The sequence below is a fragment of the Ahaetulla prasina genome, chromosome 1 (genome assembly GCF_028640845.1).
Source record: "Ahaetulla prasina isolate Xishuangbanna chromosome 1, ASM2864084v1, whole genome shotgun sequence".
Classification (NCBI taxonomy): domain Eukaryota; kingdom Metazoa; phylum Chordata; class Lepidosauria; order Squamata; family Colubridae; genus Ahaetulla; species Ahaetulla prasina.
The window spans coordinates 349,359,021-349,379,663 of record NC_080539.1 but is presented as its reverse complement, the minus strand read 5'-3'; the positions used below and the strand labels follow the sequence as shown (position 1 = coordinate 349,379,663).

Here is a 20,643-nt window from a genome sequence, read left to right as displayed (position 1 = left end):
GATACAAGCTACAAAGTTACAGTCATACGTGGAAGGAGATGGGTGGTGGGAACGATGAGAAGATTAATAGTAGTGCAGACTTAGTAAATAGTTTGACAGTGTTGAGGGAATTATTTATTTAGCAGAGTGATGGCATTAAAAAAGAGTATAAAAGATAACATACTAATATACAAATACTATGTTAATCTAATTCTGAAATCCAATATTTAAGACAGATGGAAGAAAATTCTAAATGTTACTGGAACTGACTACCTTAATCCAAGAAGGGACTGGACAGCTGTTTGTCTGAAATGATATAGGGTTCCTGCTTGAGCAGGGGATTGGACTGGAATACCTCCAAGGTCCCTTCCAACTCTGTTATTCTTTTCTGTCCCTGTCCTCCCCCTCCAAAGATATTCATTCTATCTCTAGTTTCCCTAGAAGTTTATTTCAGGGACTGTTCTTTTTATCAAGTCACTTATGTATTCCACTGATACACAGTATGAACCATGTAAAAGAAATGCTACTTAGCAGCATTTGGCCCTGGAAATCAGGTCTCTACTTTAGGCTCCCCTCCTAGAATTGCAGCTGATTTGGTGACCTTGGGCAGTGAAGAGAAATGTCTATGTATTTCTATTCAGCAATTCTGCTTCCTAAACTATAACTGCTGACTTGTTTTAGGAAATATTTTCTTCTCCCATTGTCAGCAGTTTAGGATCTATTGTAAGGAACGGATCAAACAGAGTTTGTGGTCTAGTGTGCAATCACAAACAACAAAAAAGGAAATGTTTAGAACATCAGTTGTATCACAGTTAGTTAACAGAGATAGAACTAAAACATATGCTGCCTAGAGTTGTTTTTCAGAATGAATTTATATGAGGTGGCATATAAATTAATTAAATTAAATTAAAAAATGAATAAATAAATAAATAAATAAATACAAATAATTGTGTTGTGCAGGTTACGTTTTGCCTATCAGGATGATGACCCTGTGGAAACAATTCCACCATATCATAGTGTTGTGGTTAGTGCTGAAATAAAATTGGTATGGTTTTATCCATGCATATTCATAAAACTCCCAGAGTTAATATGTCAATATCTCTAAGCCTAATCTACTTCACAAATAACAACAAAGGGTAGGCAACAAAGCAGCGCAATATAACTATAACAAATCGCAATAACTGTGGCATGTAATCTGTGGGCCAATCAGTGATTTGTATCTCACATCAGTGTGATAACGCACAAATCAGTGGGTTATGCCACAACAAACCTTTGTTGTTTACAGCAATATATGAACCAACCAATGCCTGATATTTGTACCACATGCTAATTGTAACACTAATGTCAGCATTCCAGAAAAAAAACCCTAACTCCCAAGTAAAAACTCTGAAGCAAAACTCTGAAGCTTCCAGCCTAATATGGCTTCCAAAGCTGACAACTAATTTTACAAGCATCATATTCTACTCTCTCTGTTAGGCAGAGTATTTAACTGACTTTTTGATTTACTTAATCATAATTCTTTGAAAACTACACTTGTAACCAACTTGTGGATTATGTTATATTAGTACGGTGAACTTATAAATACTTTTTCAGCATCATATTTAATGCCCAACTGCACTCTTAAAAACTGCAGATCTTTATGAATAAAAGCTGGGGCAAATAAAGAATAGTGGCAGAACATTGACTCAGCCTGCATACCTCCTGCTTTTCTAGATAGAGTTAGACTAATTAAGTCTAATAGAATAGAATTTATTGGCCAAGTATGATTGGACACACAAGGAATTTGTCTTGGTGCATATGCTCTCAGTGTACATAAAAGAAAAAATACCTTCATCAAGGTGCAACATTTACAACACAAATGATGGTCATAGGGTACAATTTAACCCTTAATGATTAATAATAATAATAATAAATAATTGAGCTTACAGCAAAAGATCTGAGGCTGTACGGAAGGCCTGCTGGGACAAAGAAGCGATGCCTGCTTTGCTTTCCCTTTGAAAATACAAACAGTGACAGTTTTATCTGAAGCTGGTTGTGGGGTAGAGTTGGAGCATCTCAAGTATGATTCCCAGGTACAGGGTCTCCTGCTTGAGCAGGATGTTGGACTAGCAGGGGTCTCCAACCTTGGCAACTTTGCCAACTTTTGGCAAAGCTGGCTGAGGAATTCTGGGAGTTGAAGTCCACAAGTCTTAAAGTTGCCAAGATTGGAGACTCCTGGACTAGAGGACCTCCAAGGTCCCTTTCAGCTCTATTCTAATTGATTGATCTTAGTAGTCCTGAACAAAATAAAGGTCAGAATGAAATGGAAACCTTGAACATTCTTGAATTTATAACCTGTTAATTCAAATTAATAAATTTATTAATTAATTAATACTAGGCTGGCCTAGTGGTCATAGTAAACTCTCCTGCCAATACAGTAAATTGCCCCATTTTTCTTTTGATGCATTCTTGAGAAAATCAAATTTGAGAATCATGAAGAGAAACTTTTTTTAAAATAAACTCAGTTTATCATATAGAAAACAGTTTGTCTAACTGCTAAAATACAGATATTGTTTATATATATATATATCTGAATTCTCCCCAAGTCCTGTTGTCTATGTGTTTCTGGGAGGATGAACAAAGAATGCCAGGAGTATATGCCTATCAAGGCAGCCTTTATGGTCAGCCCAGCTGTCCAGCAAGCAGGCATTTATATTGAATTACAGCAATATAGAAAGATACCAGAAGTTGATGAGTGTCCTCATCTCTGGGGCAGTGGTGAAATGCAATTTTTTTACTATGGTTTCTGTGGGCATGGCTTGGTGGGCGTGGCAGGGGAAGGATACTGCAAAATCTCCATCCCCACCCCACTCCAGGGAAAGGGCACTGCAAAATCCACATTCCCTCCCCACTCCTGGGGGAAGGATATTGCAAAATCTCCATTCCCATCCCACTCGGGCCAGCCAGAGGTGGTACTTGCTGGTTCTCCAAACTGCTCAAAATTTCCGCTACCAGTTCTTCAGAACCTATCAGAACCTGCTGGATTTCACCCTGGATCTGGGGGCATGTTGTGTGCTGATTGCTGAGAGGAGAAGGCAAGAAAGACAAAGATCTCAAGAGAAGAACCTAACAAAAATTTTTAAATGAAACAAGAGGCAGTATAATAACATTTGTAAGTACACTGAGGGAGAAACAAAGATAAGAAAACAAGAAAAGTCTTCCAGTATATTCTCTGTTTACAAAAACCTTTTACTAGAAAATAAAAAGATCATCACTCTGATCTTTACCATGTTAAAAAAAACTACAGAAATTGATGGAATTTTTGGTTGATGAAACCTATAGAAATATGTGGAATACATAACGAGAAAAGCAGGGTGTTTTAAAAATTGAAGGAAGAAACATCAATAACTTGCACTACGCTGATAACATTACCCTGGTAGCTGAAAGTGTAAATAATCTGCAAATTCTAGTACTGTAATGAAAGGCGGAGCAACGAAAAAAAATAGGACTATGAAATTATGGCTAAAATGTGATCTGAAAAGCAGCTCAATTTATATCCATATTGCAACTAGTAATTTACATTGTTACTGTCTTCTAAACTTTGCTAACTCAGTAATTCCTAATATGAAACCATAGTTTTGATTTGGCCTTGCCCTTCTAAAAGAATATTAGGTTAGAGATGCTCTTCCAAAATCAGGTAATTTGTTATCTACCCCAGAAATTATATATTACCAGAAGCAATTCACAACCTGTAGCAAAGATTTTTTCCCCCAGGGATGCTGGGAATGAAACCTGGACCTGTTTTATTTATTACGCTACTTCATTTAGATTTTGTTTTCCCATTCTCCACCCCAATGGAAACCAGACAGCATATCTGGAATCTCCAGGGTTCTAGTCCAGTTGTTGACAGCCTGCAAAATAGCTGTACCATCTGTGCTTGGCCCATTTCAGCTTGCCTGGCAAGCATATGGTCTGCTCAGAGATATGGGTTTTACATATTGCAAGTCAAGGTCTTTCTATCTTTGAAATGCTGTATTACTCCTACTATTTATCTTATTAATAAACACTTATTACCTCTACTATTATCCCCTATTGTTTTCTTTCTACCAGCTCCAGTGTACACTAAGTAGAGCTAGGATTGGGTGGCTTTAAAGAGTGCTTCAGGGAGGCAGGGCCTTTGCCCAATCCCTGAGCCAGGGAAGGAGGGTCTCATGAATATGAAAAGCATCTGTCCTCTCTCTCTCCCTCCCTCTCTCTCTCCTCCCTTTCTTCTCTCCTCCTCCTAGTCTCCTGGCCATGAAGGCAGCAGCAGAGCAGCTGAACGCAGGATGCTGAAAACCCACAGGAAGCTTTTCCCGGGGACCGTAAAGATGCTACCCAGCTAAAGAGATAGCAGTCATTCAGGTAAGGCAGAATTTGAGATAACCTTGGGTATTTATGGCTCACAGGGAAGAGGAACCTAGGTGAACCTGCCTTTGGAGGGACTGGTCAGAGATTGCTTCGCCCCAGGCTCAGTTAGGATTTCTAGACAATGGATGTATGCTATGCTTCGCTATCTGGAGGGTGCAGGATTAGTGAAGCAAATGGGCCTTGCTGAGGAATACAGGAATTCTTTTCTCTCTGCCTTTCTACATCCCATCCCATCCCGCCTGGATTCTTCAAGAATGGGGGAAAAAGGGCAGCCGCCTCGTTCTTTGTATCACTGGAGGAAATGGATGTTGCCGCTAGCTAGCTGCTACTGCTTTGGTCTGCCTTTTGTTTGAGGATTTGTGTCTCTCTTCTCCCTCCACAGCAGCACCCCCCCTCCTTTGCAAAGATCAAATTTCCCTCAGTTCATGGCTGATTTCATTCATTTCTCTCTCCTCTTGGCTCTGGGTCAACAGCCTTGTGGAATTTGGAGGCTAAACAGGGTCTCGCATGGTTTTGTAACACCCGCATACAAATGAAAACTGATGGTTGAATATGTGTTTTTAAAAAAAGCACACAACTTTTTGTACGATGCGAAAGTTAAATAGAACTGCTGCTCTTTCTTTGCTGTTAGATAAGCATCTTTCTCTTTTGCTGGGATAGGGGTAGGAGAATGAAAAGAACTATTCTTTTTCTTGTTTATCAATGTCATGGGAATGATTGAATCAGAGATCTGGAGGAGGCAGGGGAGGGAGCCAACTTCCGTGCCATTTGTTGTGCAGTGCTTGCTTGGGTTACTACCCCCACTCCCGATGAAATGCAACATAAGGTGGCATTCTCCACAATGATTTGTGCCGGGAGACACATGTGGGATTCTCTGGAGATGTGATGCCTTGGAACAAAAAGTTACTTTTCGTTTTGTTTGTAATCTGTATATTAGAGATTAAATGGGCATTTGAGTACCATTTACCTAAGAAAATGTGTTACCAGATTTTAGAAAAGAAAAGAGAATGGAAAAATGTAACCATCAACCTCATTGCCTTTGTCACAGGCTGCACTTAGCTTGTTGGAGCCAAAGTTATGCAAAACTGCTCTATGGTTCCCCCCCCCTCTTTCTACCTTCCTCTCTAAATCAGGTGCTATAATTCATATCTATATATTTATTGATCTCATTTGAGATCCCGCCTTTTGTCTCATTCAGCAAACCATGATTAGGCAAATCACGACTTCAAATGAGAGTGAATTCATCCTCTTTCTCCTTTGAAAGAAAAGCTGCTTCTTGAAGGGCAGACCTTAAATTCATGTAAGATTCTTCATGCTAATTCCCCCTGGCATCTTCAGGTAGGACTGAATATGGTTTAAGGATGAATCTTTTAGCTCAGAGGTCTTCAAACTTGGCAGCTTTAAGACTTGTGGACTTCAACTCCCAGAATTGAAGCTATGCTGGCTGGAGAATTCTGGGAGTTGAAGTCCACAAGTCTTAAAAGCTGCCAAGTTTAAAGACTTCTGTTGTAGCTGAAGCTGTCTCCACATGTGCTGGTCTACAACTAATGCTATCTGAGGGTGATGGGAGTTTTAATGCAACACATGTGGGAATATAAAGTTGGAGAAGGCACAATAGCTAATACTAATTGGACCAGTGATCCAATAAAGCAGCATATTATTTTGGTATTTTTTAATTAAGAAAAGGTAGATAAAATAATTTAGATTATCCTAATCTACATTCTAGCCCAGAGTTGATGGCTAATTCACTGGTGGCATCTTTCATTCAATGCTCTGTCAGTGATTCCTTCATTCAACTGTTCAGAAGAATTTAACAGATAATTCATATAATTTGCTTCTTCTAGAATCTGGCATTATAGAATAAATACTGTGTCTGAAACTGAATTGAATCTAGTGATTCACTTATTAATTAATAAGCATTGCCTTCTCTACCATCTCATTTTTGCTCTAAACATCATTAAAACATTAAATAGAGCAAGTAAGCATGAAAATAATCTGTTTTTTGTGCGGAAAGATAGTTATGCAACATTGAATATCTAATTCCCATAATAGTTGCAGTTACATATTTATCTTTGTCAAATTAGAAACAGCTAATGAAAAAACTAAGAGCCAATTTGGTATAGTGGTTAAGGTACCAGGCTAGAAACCAGGAGACCATGAATTCTAGTACCACCTTCCACACAAATCCAGCGGAGTGACCTTGGTCAGTCACTTTCTCTCAGCTCTAAGAAAGAGACAGTTGCAAATCGCTTCTGTAAAACCTTGCCAACCTGTATTTTTAACAAATTCCTGTGGGGAATCCAACGCTCTTTTAACTTTTCTACATTTTTCCCAAAAAGAGAAAGTTGGTCCCATTTATAGTCCTTGCTTAAGGATGGTCATGTTATTCAGTGTCCTCTCATTTCTCATGTACGTGGTCTTCGCTACATCTTCGCAACATACCATCTTCCCTGGAGCTTCATATCAATTCCGCATCTTCCTTCTGTTAACCAGATTTACTTTTCACATCCTTCTGAACTAATAGACAATGTTGCAATCCTGACCCATCACCTGGGTAGTTAAAATAGATAGGAATCTCTGTGCAACAATTTAGCCAGTGTTTTAGGAGATACATACTTGGTCTTGGTTTATTGCAGAAACTAGTCATAGTTGAATCTAGTGGTTAGTGCTTAAAAGGGAAACCGCCACTGAAGGTCAGACATTATGGTTTACTGGGAAATAAACACACTCACATATACGTATAAAAGAGTATATTACAAATCAGTTTTAGATTGTTGCCGTGGATACATCCATATAAAGATCCCAGGAATTGAACTCAACTCAAAGGCTTGACTTTTGGCAATTAATTTTCTCTGATTAGAGACATGTAGAACAGCTCTCTTTATTCTCTGCTAATGCAGAATACAAGAGATTTTGAAAGCTTCTACCAGACAGAAAAAATGATTAAGTTGGTTACCTATTTCTTGGTGCAGTCTTCTCTTTCAAATGCCCTTGCTTGCTCTATGTCCTTTTTAAAGAGATGTCTCCTCTAAGCTCATTCAAACCTCATTTTTTTAAATGTTTCCCCATTACCAACTTCCTTAAATTAACTCCTCCTCCATTAACAATTGAAAGTAACCTATCAATACACTGTTCTGAATATATGTAATTACCTGCATTGATTGGGGCTTTCTGACTAAACCTAGCTGCAAGCAGTAGCATATTGAAAAATGGCAGCAGGCAGCCTCAAGCAGTTCTCAGTATTCGATGAAGCCAACAGTATGTCATCTCTCTCAAGCTGTTAGGATGGAGCTGTCTGCACTGACTCTATCTAATGCCTTTGACGCTTTGGAACAATTTGGGTGCCACTCACAGTTGTCCTTTCTAAACAATCAGAGCCTTATCCAAACTTTTACCTTCAGTTCCATCATTGACCTGTATTTAGCTCCATGTGCTGATCCATTTGTTCCTGCTCCATCCATGCTGGGATCTTTCACGATGTTGAAAAGCCAGTTTTTCTCTCTCTTTCTCCCTTAAGGCGACTGAGTTCCATAGCTCAATAATTCCTTGATATTTGAGATTTTTAGGAGAAGATCTCTGTCCTTTAAGGAAGGGATTGCTACGTTTGGGTTTGCTTTGATGTATGGAGGAGAAGGATTAAAGTTTCTGTCATGGTAGTTAAAGGAAGATTCCATGTCTAGCAATATCTTGGATTATTCATTCTTGGATATTAAACAGTGAAAGTTCAGCATATTCCTGCTTGTACAGGAAATTCCAGGTAGCTGCTTTGGAAATGGAGTATTGTAGCAGGCAAAATATCTTAATAGAGATGTTTTAAATTTTTGGCTATGTTAGAATATATGTATATTTCAGGGGTCAATTTCAATTGTTTACTGTATTGTATAGGAATGTAAAATTTATGGGAATCAGAAGTGTATAGAACAGTGATGGCTAACCTTTTAGTCATTGTGTGCCAAAAGCGGGGGGAGAGCGGGGGGGGTGTCGCACATGCGACTGCCCACACCCATAATTTATTGCGCCCCCCCCCGTGCATGCACGCATGACTGCCCCCGCACTCCCCCCGCCTTTGGCACGTGATGGCACGGTGGGCCCAGTAGGCTCGTTTTTCAGCCTCCTCATGCTCCAGAGGCTTTCTAGGAGCCTGGGGAGGGTAAAAATGGCCTTCCCCAGCCCCCTGGAGGCCCTCCAGAGACACGAAACAGCCCATTTTCCAATTTCCGATGGGCCCAGAAGGCCCGTTTTTTCACCCTCCCCAGGCTCCAGATACTTTCTAGGAGCATGGGGAGGGCGAAAACGGCCTTCCCCACCCCCCCGGAAGCCCTCCAGAGGCCGGAAACAACTCGTTTCCCGACTTCCAGTGGCCCAGAAGGCCCAAAAATCAGCTGGACGGTGCGCGCATGTGCGCTGGAGCTGAGCTAAGGCAATGCTCATGTGCCCACCGATATGGCTCCGCATGCCACCTGTGGCACATGTGCCATAGGTTCGCCATCACTGGTATAGAAGATAGGAACTACTGTCACAACAGAGAAATATTTCTCTGCTGACTGGGCAAGATACGTTGCTCAAAGAAGTATTTGCTTCTGCCATCTTGAAGTTGTTTATTTTATTGATTTCATATACTTGTAAACCAATTACATTCTGCAGATTTAGAGAAGTCGGGAGAGAGTGGATTATTTAGATTCCTTTCAATACAGTTTCATACCTGAGTAGAGGACCAAATGGGTGGGTGTAGCATATCCATCCTTGGTCTTCTTGACTCTCAGCAGCCTTTGATACCATCAACCATGGTGACCTTCTGTAACAACTTTGGGGGTTGGGCTGTGGTGGGATTCAAGTAATTTAACAACCGGTTCTCTGCTCTAATGATTTCTTCCAAAAACCAGTTTGCCAAACTGCTCAGAAAGTTAACAACTGGTTCTCCCGAAGTGGTGTGAACTGGCTGAATCCCACCACTGGAGTTGGGAATGAGCAGCCTTATGCTGGCTCTCCTCTTTCATCCAGAGTCAGTTATAGTCTGTGTTGATGGGGTAGGGCTTTGCAGGGTCCCTCAGAACTTCGTGCTTTTCCCACTCCCATTTAACATCTAACCCAACTGCTGCTGTCTATGGTTTCATCTCAGTGTCTAGAGGTTGTAGGTTGGAAGGGGGGAAAACAGGCTTCAGCTCAACCCTAGCAAGACTAAGTGGCTGCACTGCCCTAAGCAGAACTGATGTGAAACCTGATGACTTGCAGCTCCTGTTCAGAGATCAGATGTCAGACAAGGCCAGGTGGGTTTTTTGTACAAACTGCATTTTATACATCGGCGGTTCCGTTTTCTGGATCAAGAGGCTCTGCTTACAGTGACTCACACCTTAGTCACCTGCTGGGTGGATTACTGCAATGCACTGTACATGGGGCTTCATTTGAAAAGCATCTGGAAGCTATAGCTGCTGCTGAGTGTAGGGATGCAGGCAGTTATGAATGTATTTTAATGTGCACATGTTACTCTTCTGTCAATGAGCTGGGCCTCTGGTGGCTCAGACTGCTAAGACAGTCTGTTATTAACACAGCTGCTTGCAATTACTGCAGGTTCAAGTCCCACCAGGCCCAAGGTTGACTCAGCCTTCCATCCTTTATAAGGTAGGTAAAATGAGGACCCAGATTGTTGGGGGCAATAAGTTGACTTTGTATATAAGTACGTTTTTTAACATTTTGGGCATTTAAATTAGTTTTTTAAGGGATGTTTTTAATTATTGTGTGTATTTATATTTTATCTGCCTGTTCACCGCCCTGAGTCCTTCGGGAGAAGGGCGGTATACAAATTAAAATATTATTATTATTATTATTATTATTATTATTATTATTATTATTATTATTATTATTATTATTATTATTATTATAATATACAAATGGATGAAGACTATTGCTAACATAGTGTAAGCCGCCCTGAGTCTTCGGAGAAGGGTGGGATATAAATGCAAAAAAAATAAAAAAAAATAAAAAAAATGAGCTGCCTTGGTTGGAGATGTGCTTCCAGATGCAATTTAAGATGTTCATGGCCAACTAGAAAGCTGTTCATGGCCAACTAGAAAGCTGTTCATGGCCAACTAGAAAGCTGTTCATGGCATAGGGCCAGGCTGCTTTGGGGGCTTCTTGTTCCAGTTTGTTTCTACCCATCCTGTTAGATTCAGCAGAAGAGGCATTCTCTGGGTCCCATCAGTCAAAGAATGTCACCAAGAAGAAAGCTTTTTTGGTTGCTACTACTGCCTTATGGAATACAGTTCCTTCTGAGATTAGATTGGCCTAACCCTTTTACAGTACATTGCACAAAGCAATTGTTTCCTTAGCCAGGGTTTATTGAATAAGCCACAATTAGCTTGGTACAGAAGTTTTGAGGCCCAGCTTCTGCAAAATGCATCTTGTTTATTCAGTGAGGAAATGCTTTGAATGAGATGGGAAAAAACCCCAAAGGTAACTTCATTACAATAATAATGTATCTATATCAGGGGTTTCCAACCTTAACAACTTTAAGACTTGTGGATTTCAACTCCCAGAATTCTTTGCTGGCTGAGGAATTCTGGGAATTGAAGTCCACAAGTCTTAAAGTTGCCAAGGCTGGAGAGACCTGATCTATATAATAGCAAAGTAGCTATGAATACTAGAGTTTTACATGATATTTCAATTTAATTTAAAAAATACTAATTTGAAAGGAATGGAAACCTGTTTTGCTCTATTTTGCTTCATTCTGCAGGACCTGATGACTGAAATAATTCTTTCTGCTCACTTCCATGCAAACTTTTCCTTGAACATGAGCAGCGTGAGGGGGTATCACACGTTCCTTGCCTTCTGCCTTATTCTACTCAACTTTGGCAGCCTGCAATGCCTTGTTTTAGGACAAGGGGACGAGAGGCATGAAAAAAAACTGCATCTGGCATCACCAGCAGAGAGCAGCTTAGCAGACACAAATGCATCAAATCCAGAGGGTAACTTAAGCTCATCCATGAATATAGCCAGCGCTTCTGCATCTGAAAGCCTTTATGGAGCCTCGGTAGAGCCATCCAGGAGGTCATTAAACAGAGCCACAACTGTAAAAACGACCTTACCAACCATTCTGCATGTTCACAATCCCTCGGAGCACTCAGATATGGATGCTTTTGCCAGCACAGGTCTGAAGATTGCTGCAGAAAGCGAAAGGCAAATCAGTCTCAATGGGCCCAATGAAAAACCGGATAAATATGGGACACAGGAAGCTTTAATTGCCACTGTTGTGACCATTCCAGATCTTCTTGTTGAAAATGATACACTTAGCTCTGCAAAAGAAACAGTGGAGGGAGGTGGGGGAGAAGGAAAACTTGATGGAGATCAGTTTACACCGGGCAGTCTGGAGGAAGGTGCCCATGTTGACCCTTCAGACAATCCCCAGGTAACTATCCCCAAAGTAATAATTAGCTTTCCTGCTACAACAACATCAAGCAACCTCTTCAAGAATCCATTTCTTCCAACGAGCCCACCAGTTGATTTGACAAAAGGATCTGATGGAAATAGCTTCCCAACGATCTGGATGGGCACAGATGCTGCTACAGAGCCCAGGTTATTGCCTGCAGATGCCTCCTTAAATTTGGAAGGGGAAATCTCAGAGAACCAAGGGCCCTTGAAAGGCATCTTAAGCACTACCATGATGGCCACTGCAGGCTTGCTGCTAAGTGATGAGTGGGATGATACCAAATTAGAGCCTTCCAGCCAGGCGAAAGCTATGCATCCTCTGAAGATAAACCAACCTCAGATAGCGCAACCAACAGGACAGGAGGACGATGATGTGAAAAAGGACCCGTCACTGAGATTATTGGTAACCACAGCAAAAGGAAGCAAAGATAATCAGAATGGGTTAGGCCAGATACCCATGCAGGTAGAGGAATCAGCCAATACAAGCTTGAATCTTGCTCATACGATCGATCCATCTGAGAAGGTTGGAGCCCAGTCTGAAAGTCCAGGGGAAAACGTAGATCCAACAGTGATCATCAGGTCTAGATTGTTTCCTGAGACTATAACTACAACAGATGCAACCAAATCAGATGTCTTCCAAACCTTAAGACACCAGTTAAGAGGTAATTATCCCCCCCATCCTATTTGCCCTCATCGATGCTTCTTATTTTAAGAAAACTTAAAAGAGTATGGACCACTGTTCGGTTTATGGTGTATACCGCAATGGTGCTATACATGATCCTTCTTTTTTTCAGGTTCTTCGTCTACTTAAAATATTTAGCGGGGATTTAATTTATAACAGTCCTATTTTTAATAATATCTTTTCCCTTTTCAGATGGGCAATTGAGAGATTGCTTAGGCTCTCTTCTTTCTGCTCCTAAGAAGCTTTTCCCCCATGCTTCCAAATGCAGGTAGAACAGAGTCTCAGAGTAGCTCAGAATGGTTCACCCTGACCCCCATTGCCCTTTGGATTATCAGGCTTTCTTTGGTCACCCATATGATCCATTCTTGGTTGAGTTTTGCCTGATAGCAATAGCAATAGCGCTTATATACTGCTTTACAGTGCTTTACAGCCCTCTCTAAATGGTTTACAGAGCCAGCACATTACCCCCAACAATCTGGGTCCTCATTTTACTCACCTTGGAAGGATGGAAGGCTGAGTCAACCTTGAGCCTGGTGAGATTTGATCTGTCAAATTGCAGGCAGCCGGCAGGCAGCAGAAGTAGCCTGCAGTACTGTACTCTAACCACTGTGTCACCACGGCTCAGTATAGGCCAAATTTGATAAGCCAGATCTGTTAAGTTACATTCCAGAAGGCCTCTCTTCCCCTTTGCTATACTTCTCTTTTCTAACCTATGGCAAAGCAACATCAATACTTTGGCTTTCCTTAATCTAATGCCCTCCAGTTGATGTGAGATTACATCCCCACCCCCCAAATTCCTAGCCAGACCCCAAATTGGAACAGATGATTTTGGTGACCTTCCCCCAATGAGAAGGTATGCAATGTATATACAGGCGGTTCTCGACTTACGTCTGGTCGCTTAGCGACCATTCAAAGTTACAATGGACTTAAAAAAGGGGACTCGCAACCCAGATCCGACGTTCTGACAGTCGCCTGCCCCATGGTCACAAGACTGCAGTTCAGGAGCTTGGCAACACGGCTGAATTTACAGCCATTTGCAGCGCCCCCCTGCTAACTTGCCTGTGTTTTACAACGGTTTTGTCCAAAACTGACACTTCGGGATTTTGGCGAAACCACACAATAGCGAACAACAGGTTTGGTTAACGACCATGGCATTGGCTTAATGACCAACCATTGCAAAAAGAATCATAAAATCAGGTTGGTCATGTGACCAATCTGTTTTATGACCATTACGACTTATGACTAAGGCTCCAGCATGTTCATAATTTGAGGACTACTTGCAGACTACCTAAGCTCTGATAAAAAAGGAGAGAAATATTTTTTTATATTTATATTTCCTAAAGCTGGGGGCTGAGAAATAGTACAGGTAGTCCTCGACTTACAACACTTCATTTGGTGACTGCTCAAAGTTACAACAGCACTGGAAAGAGTTGACTTATGACCATTTTTCACACTTACGACCGTTGCCGCATCCCCATGACCATGGGATCAAAACTGAGATGCTTGGCAACTGGTTCATATTCATGAGGGTTGCAGTGCCCCAGGATCACGTGATCCACGAGCCAAGTCAGTGGGGAAGCCAGATTCATGTAACAACTGTGATACTAACTTACCAATTGCAGTGAGTCACTTAACAACTGTCTCGTTTAGCAACAGAAAATTTGGGCTCAGTTGTGGTTGTAAGTTGAGGATTCCCTATACTGTATTATTGTATGTATATGCTGAGTTCGGCAAGTCCCAGGATTCTGTCTGACTCAATGCTTAGTTTTCCTTGTTGATCATAATTCCTTAAAATGCAAGTTAAAAGCATACATTTATTATTGCCTTTTGCTGTCTCTGTTTGTCTAAGGAGTCTCTGCTGTTCCTCTGCCAGAAGAATTCTGTGCTTTGACTCAGTGCTGCACTTTCTTTAGTTCCATCTAATTAAGATCCTGCCTGGAGAGGAACATTTGTTTTATTTTTCTTTAGATGGGTTTCTTTTGTTTTATTTCTTTATATACTTTTTTGCAGGGGTGGGGGAGACAATCCCTGGACTTCATATGGCTCCAATTATACTTTTATCCCCAACCTAATTAAGTTTTATGTCTTTCTTCGAAACTGCTCTTTTTGACACGAAGCCTCCTGATGCAACTTCCATCATTTCCAACCAAGTCCAATAATCCAGTATTTCTGGAAGGTACCCGAAGAGTCTAAGTCTAAATCTAAGTCTTAAGTCTAGATTTATTATTATTTTTTTGCTCTTCCATTTTGGTCTTGGCTTGATCTTGGCATGCTGAGGGATTCTATATGGAGGATGGGTCACATGCTGTGTCAGGGTTCCAAGTAACACCCCCAATGAAAGAAGACTCCGAGGCTAGAAGTTCCTCAAAGTTCCATTTTATTTGAGATGTCATATTGGCACATCTGGGAAAATCTGAATCTGAAAGCTTCCAGGTTTTCCCCACTCAGAAGAAAGTCCAAGTCCCTTCCCCTGCACCCACATGTCCATCACATGGTCCAATCAATGCACCGTCCCAACTGGAGATGCCTCCCAGTCAAGCCACTCCAGGTGCAGGCCCAGAAGTCCTTGATTCTCAGGGAAAGGAATGTTATTATGGCTAGATATCTCCACTCCATGCAATCCCCGCTCCCAGGTTCTCACAGCACTAAATGTGGCAGCCCTGAAGATGTGTAGGGTCTCCTGCTTGAGCGGGGGGTTGGTCTAGATGACCTATAAAGTCCCTTCCAACTCTGTTAATCTGTTATCCAAAGAAAAAGATGGCCTCTGGGGCTGACATGCTAGTTGTAGGTGATTCACTGTTGATTTATTGAAAAGCCCACAAAAGGCTCAATGTTTACTGAGTTTACACTGTAAACCCAACCAACAAAAACCACCTTATGTAATGGGTAAACCTAGCCCCTGAGTGTATATGATGCTAGAGTTGGGGAACTGAATCCATTTTCCTATTATTTTACTTTTTTTTTTCCAAATTATTTCCAAAAATTTGAAACTGTTTTTTAACTGCATTGTATAATAGCACCTTTTGAAAGGATGGAGAGCATATATTAACCTTCACTTTCTATGTTCTGAAAGCTGCTGTGCTGCTATTTGGGAATTTTGGCAGACTGTCTTCTGCAGCCTCGCTTCAGTGTTTGGATTCCCTTGGATATTCTGGCTGCTTCTGTGCTGCTGCAGTGAACTGTGGTTGGGCCTGGGTCCAAGTTGGAACCAACTGAACAAAAATAATCCTAAATGAATGAACTGTTTAAAAGCATTGTGGCAGGATGGCTGCCTGAACCCCCTAAGACCCTAATGGGACATAATGATAGACATCTTCTAAATATCCCTTTGTACTCAATATTAGAGAACAGAGTGTGATCATCTGGGTCATAAACTATGTAGGCCGACAAAGGCCTTGTGTACTCATTCATTTTTTCAGCAAGCTGATACAGAGATGAGGATCTCTTCCGGCTACATTTCTTTTCGAAACTGCAGAAGATCTTGAGAAAAGTCTTCCTTAGCCTTTGAGAAGTAAAATAAAACATTCTTATAAAACATTTTTTCTTTAGAAGGTGTGCCTCCTTTATTTTTTTCAAAAGCCATAAGGAGTCTTGAGGCATTTCAAAAATTAACACATTTATTTCAATATTAGTTTTTCTGAACTGCATACATTCTATCATGTTATTAAGTTTTATTCCGAGTAGAATTGTTCCACAAGAGAAGGAGTTTTGGAAAACACTGAGTTTATTAAATGCAGAAAGATAATTAGGGCTATGGAGTTAGGACCAATCCATGGTGACTGTATGGACAGACATCCGCCATCCAAATCTATTCCCAGTAAAAACCTGTAACTCAGCCGTATCCCCGATCCCATCCATTTGTCTCATCTATTATCTCTTCCTTCTTCTGCTTTCCTAAACCTTGGCAACAAAGTCATATTTTCTAGTCCATTTTTTCTTTGCATCACAACCTCAAAATATTCTCAGTTATTTCAAGGGAGTCCCCTGTGGATTTTATTCCACTAGTCCAGGGGTCTGCAACCTTAAAGCATTCAAAGAGCCATTTGCACCCGTTTCTCATAGAAAAGAAAACACCGGAAACCACAAAACCTTTCCCGTACCTGACTATTTCCTGAGCAGCCACAAAACTAGCATATGTAGTTGAATTAAACTTTCTGTTTTCTTCTGAAACTTTTCTTTTCTTGGATTTATCCATGGTTGGCTTACCGGGGTTGAAAAGCTCAATAAATTGTGTGCCGGAGGGTGTCACACATTGGTGGTTCTGACACATATTTTGAGTGACAGGGAGCTGCAGCAGAGGGGTGAAAGAGCCACATGCAGCTCCAGAGCCACAGGTTGCTGACCCCTGCACTAGTCGTTGCTGACTGTAGGGGGCGATGCTCATCTTTGTTTCAAGGCCATTGATCCAGTGCTGTCCAAAGACATTTCTGTGGTCAGGTGGCCATCATAATGTAATGCAGCATCTTACCTTCCTACCAAAGTGGTACCTATTTATTTACTTGCATTTACCTGCTGTTGAACTGCTAGGTTGGCAGGAGCTGGGGCAAGGATGGGAGCCCTCGAGTCTAAGATTTAAATGTTGAAAGCCTTACCATCATAAACTCTTGGCCCTTTCTTCTTCAGTAAGGATATTAAACATCTTTTTTCAGTTTTATTCCATACTTGTTGAAATAGAGCTGTTGAGAGTTAAAACTGTAGAAAAGATATTTTTACCTGATCAACAAAAGATTGAGAAAACTACACAGTAATCGAATCAATTGCAATTCTTTATAAGGAATAGAAAAAAAAGTCTATTCTCCACAAGATGGATCCAGAAGTTGCCATATTTATCAAATTAAATTCCAGAAAATAGGCTTGCTGCATTTTCACAAGTAAGAACTCATGTTTTGCTTTTCTGTTTCATTTGAAAGAACCATCTGGACTGGATAAAAGTAAACAGTATGGATCTGAGAAAATAATTTGCCACCCAACTGGTAGGGCAGCTTGTACCTCCAGTCCGTATGTAATAGTGAGAACATCTCATGCGGGTTTTTTTCTATACAGAGCATCAGAGATGGACTTACACTATAAAGAACATTCGCGATATAAAAATTGAGGTTATTTCACTGTACCAAATTCTGTAAAAGGATCATTTCACCTTCACTTCCTTTCAAAAGCCTGTCAAAATCCTTAATACATTATCAATGCATTCAGGTTCATTTCTGCTTTCTTGTGAGAGGTAATAGTTATCTCTTAGAGTTCTACTATGTTCTTTTCAAGAGATTCACTAGAGTTATTCTTTCAACTTACGGTTTCTGAAGTACATTTGCCAAAATTCTGTACCTCTGTAATTGTTTCAGTCATAAGAAAGTGTTTTTAAAGTTATACTGCTACCATGTTTCCCCAATAATAAGACCTACTCCGAAAATAAGACTTACCCTGATTTTTAAACATGTGCCTATTATAAGCCTTACCCCAAAATAAGCCCTAGTGAAGGATGGGCATAGTCAGCACAGGCAGTGGCGAGCACACGTGGCTGATGGTGTCTGGTAGCAGCTGCAGCCCACACAGAGCAGTTGAGTTGATTACCTGTCCAAACAGCAGGCAGAGGCAGACTCAGAGGGGGAGGCATGCCATCTAGATGAGCCACATGAGCTGTGGGAAAGCCGAGAGTTGGTGGGCCAGAGTGGTCACAGGAGGCTCATCTTCATGTCTCTTGGCTTGACAGTGGCCCATGCAGTGTGTTGGAATCACCTGCCTTCTGCCCCGTGCCTTCATCTGCTGTTGCTGCCGTGCAAAGACTAGCTTTCCGCGGCCACCTGTTCCGGCCCACCACCTCTCGACTTTCCCGTGGTCCATGTGGCGCATTTGGATCGCCTCCCTCCCCCCCCCCGCGCCTCTGGCTCCATCTGCTGCTTGGTCAGGGAATCAACTCACCTATGCTGCATGAGCTGTGTAGCCCCAGAGTGTGATGATCAAGGGACTGACGAGCTGCAGCTGCTACCAGATATGGTCGATCCCCGTGCATTTGTCCCCTCCTGTGCGCAAACCAGGGGGTGGGGAGCCCAGTGTGGCTAATCACCCTGAAATTGTGTTTCCCCGAAAATAAGCCCTAATGTTTATTTTGGAGCCCCCCCCCAATATAAGGCCAGGTCTTATTTTCGGGAAGACATAGTACCTTGGTACTCATTGTTATTTGGTTCCAGGAGGCACGATGAGTACCAAACAATTATTTCCATAAGAAATAATGTAGTGAGTCACAACACGGCCAACACCGACAAGTTCTAGCTTGTGCGTTAAGTAGCAAACAAACGATGCAAAATTATCATGTCAAAATGCGTTGAGTATCAAATTTGATGAGTTTTAAAGCAGTTGAGTACCAAAGTACCACTGTAGAAACAATTCAAGATTAAACACCTTGTCTGGAATCTCAGAAAAGTTAAGAGTTAATACAAATTTTGGGAGCTTTTCAGAGGCAGGAAAGGCTGTGGCATTATCTTTAGATTCTTTTTTCTTCATTAAACAAAGGTGATGTTTGGAAAATGGGAGGTTATTTCCTTTTCAGTCAGTACGCTTTACAACGCAGAATTTACTCACATATAGTGGAAGGAAAGAAATATGAGAAAACAAACTGATTTGCCTATTAGTTCAGTTACTGAACTGTCCAGAATTAGTGGATAATTTTCAAAGTTGATCAGAAAATTGAGATTGTGAAACATACAGTTGTTATTGAAAATTCAAACTCTCCATCATAATTTGTTCTGAAATCTGTGATCTTTGTTACTCTGAGAATATTTTTTTCTGCATCGGCCACATCTCTCATCTCTTTCCAGAGTTGTCAAGTTCTGTTTCGCACAAATTAAACATGCACCTGTTCCTTATACAGAATGCACAAATTTCCTAGTAAAAATAGGTGTTCCTGGAAATATGTAAATATATGTAAATAAAAAGGATTTCCAGCAATATTTTTGCTATAATTCATGTATGTATAAATCCAAGTGTTTTTCATAAACAGTTGAATTCAAAGGTTAGGAATATGCTTTAACAACATGCTAACATAATTTAATTCTTATCTCAAAAACTTGTTAACAGTGTTATGAACATTCATCCAGTATGGAGCAACAAGAAAACATAGTAATAGCAATAGCAGTTAGACTTATATACCGCTTCATGGTGCTTTACAGCCCTCCCTAAGCAGTCAGCATATTGCTTCCAACAATCTGGGTCCTCATTTTACCGACCTCGGAAGGATGGAAGACTGAGTCAACCTTGAGCTGCTCAGAATCGAACTGCTGGCAGTGGGCAGAGTCAGCCTGCAATACCACATTCTAACCACTGGCTCTTATGTAAACATATGTAAATCATGTGTGTTAAAATTATAATAACTATTAGATTTGTATCCCACCTTTATTTTGTGCAGCTCAAGATGGCATACATAACGCCACAGCCTCAACAATAACCCTGTCAGGTGAGTTGTGCTAAGAGAGAAAGCTTGGCCCAAAGTCACCCAGCTGGGTTTCATAACTAAGAGAAGAAATGATTTCAGATTTATTGTACCTGTGAATAGAACCCCCTTTTAAACATCCACTGAAGAGTCCAATAATCCCGTGTTTTGATGAATTAGCTTCATTATAATAAGAAATATATTTTTGAAACTTGAAATTGTTAATAATTATCATTATTTATGTTTGTAACATTTCCCAATTGTTGATGCAACTGAATTGTTTGTTTTGCTTCTGAATAAAAATGTATTTAATCCATGGTACTCGAAATATAGATATCCTTTTTATAAATTATAAGATGATAATACATCAGGTTCAAATTGAGAATTTTACAAATGTTTGAATATGCTGTGTTGCCATTCAGTGGTTTTAGACAGGGAAGGTTTTTTTCCATAAGCTTCCAAAAGTTTTACCTGTACAATTAGAAATAAGCAGATCTAGGATGTTAATCCCTTTCTTAGCCTGGATTTTTTTTAAAAAAACCTTTTAACCTTCATTTTAAAATAAAGATCATTTCAGAAGGTCAAATTATTGTCAGGGTTCCAAATAACACCCCAATGAAAGAATACTCTGAGGCTAGAAGTTCCTCAAAGTTCCATTTTATTAGAGATACCATATTGGCACATCTGGGAAAACCCAAAAGCTTCCAGATTTCCCTCACCCATAGAAAAGTCCAAGTCCCTGCCCAGC

The 20,643-nt window shown here is 40.7% G+C and overlaps 1 protein-coding gene across 6 annotated transcripts in view; it reads left to right on the top strand.

The window, feature by feature from the left end:
* The first annotated feature begins 2,936 nt into the window (after nt 1–2,936).
* Nucleotides 2,937–20,643, top strand: part of ARMH4 (armadillo like helical domain containing 4) — a 72,097-nt gene continuing 54,390 nt past the window's right edge. The window contains exons 1-5 of one of the 6 annotated variants that reach the window (XM_058163013.1): nt 2,941–3,130; nt 4,245–4,362; nt 9,488–9,635; nt 11,099–12,452; nt 19,872–19,919. In XM_058163013.1, the coding sequence (XP_058018996.1) occupies nt 11,105–12,452; nt 19,872–19,919 (1,396 nt within the window). In that variant the 5' untranslated portion in view covers nt 2,941–3,130; nt 4,245–4,362; nt 9,488–9,635; nt 11,099–11,104. Of the gene's footprint in view, nt 3,131–4,226; nt 4,363–9,487; nt 9,636–9,936; nt 9,988–11,098; nt 12,453–19,871; nt 19,920–20,643 lie in introns of those variants that run through there. The other 5 variants (XM_058163015.1, XM_058163011.1, XM_058163014.1 and 2 more) reach the window with 5 other exon arrangements.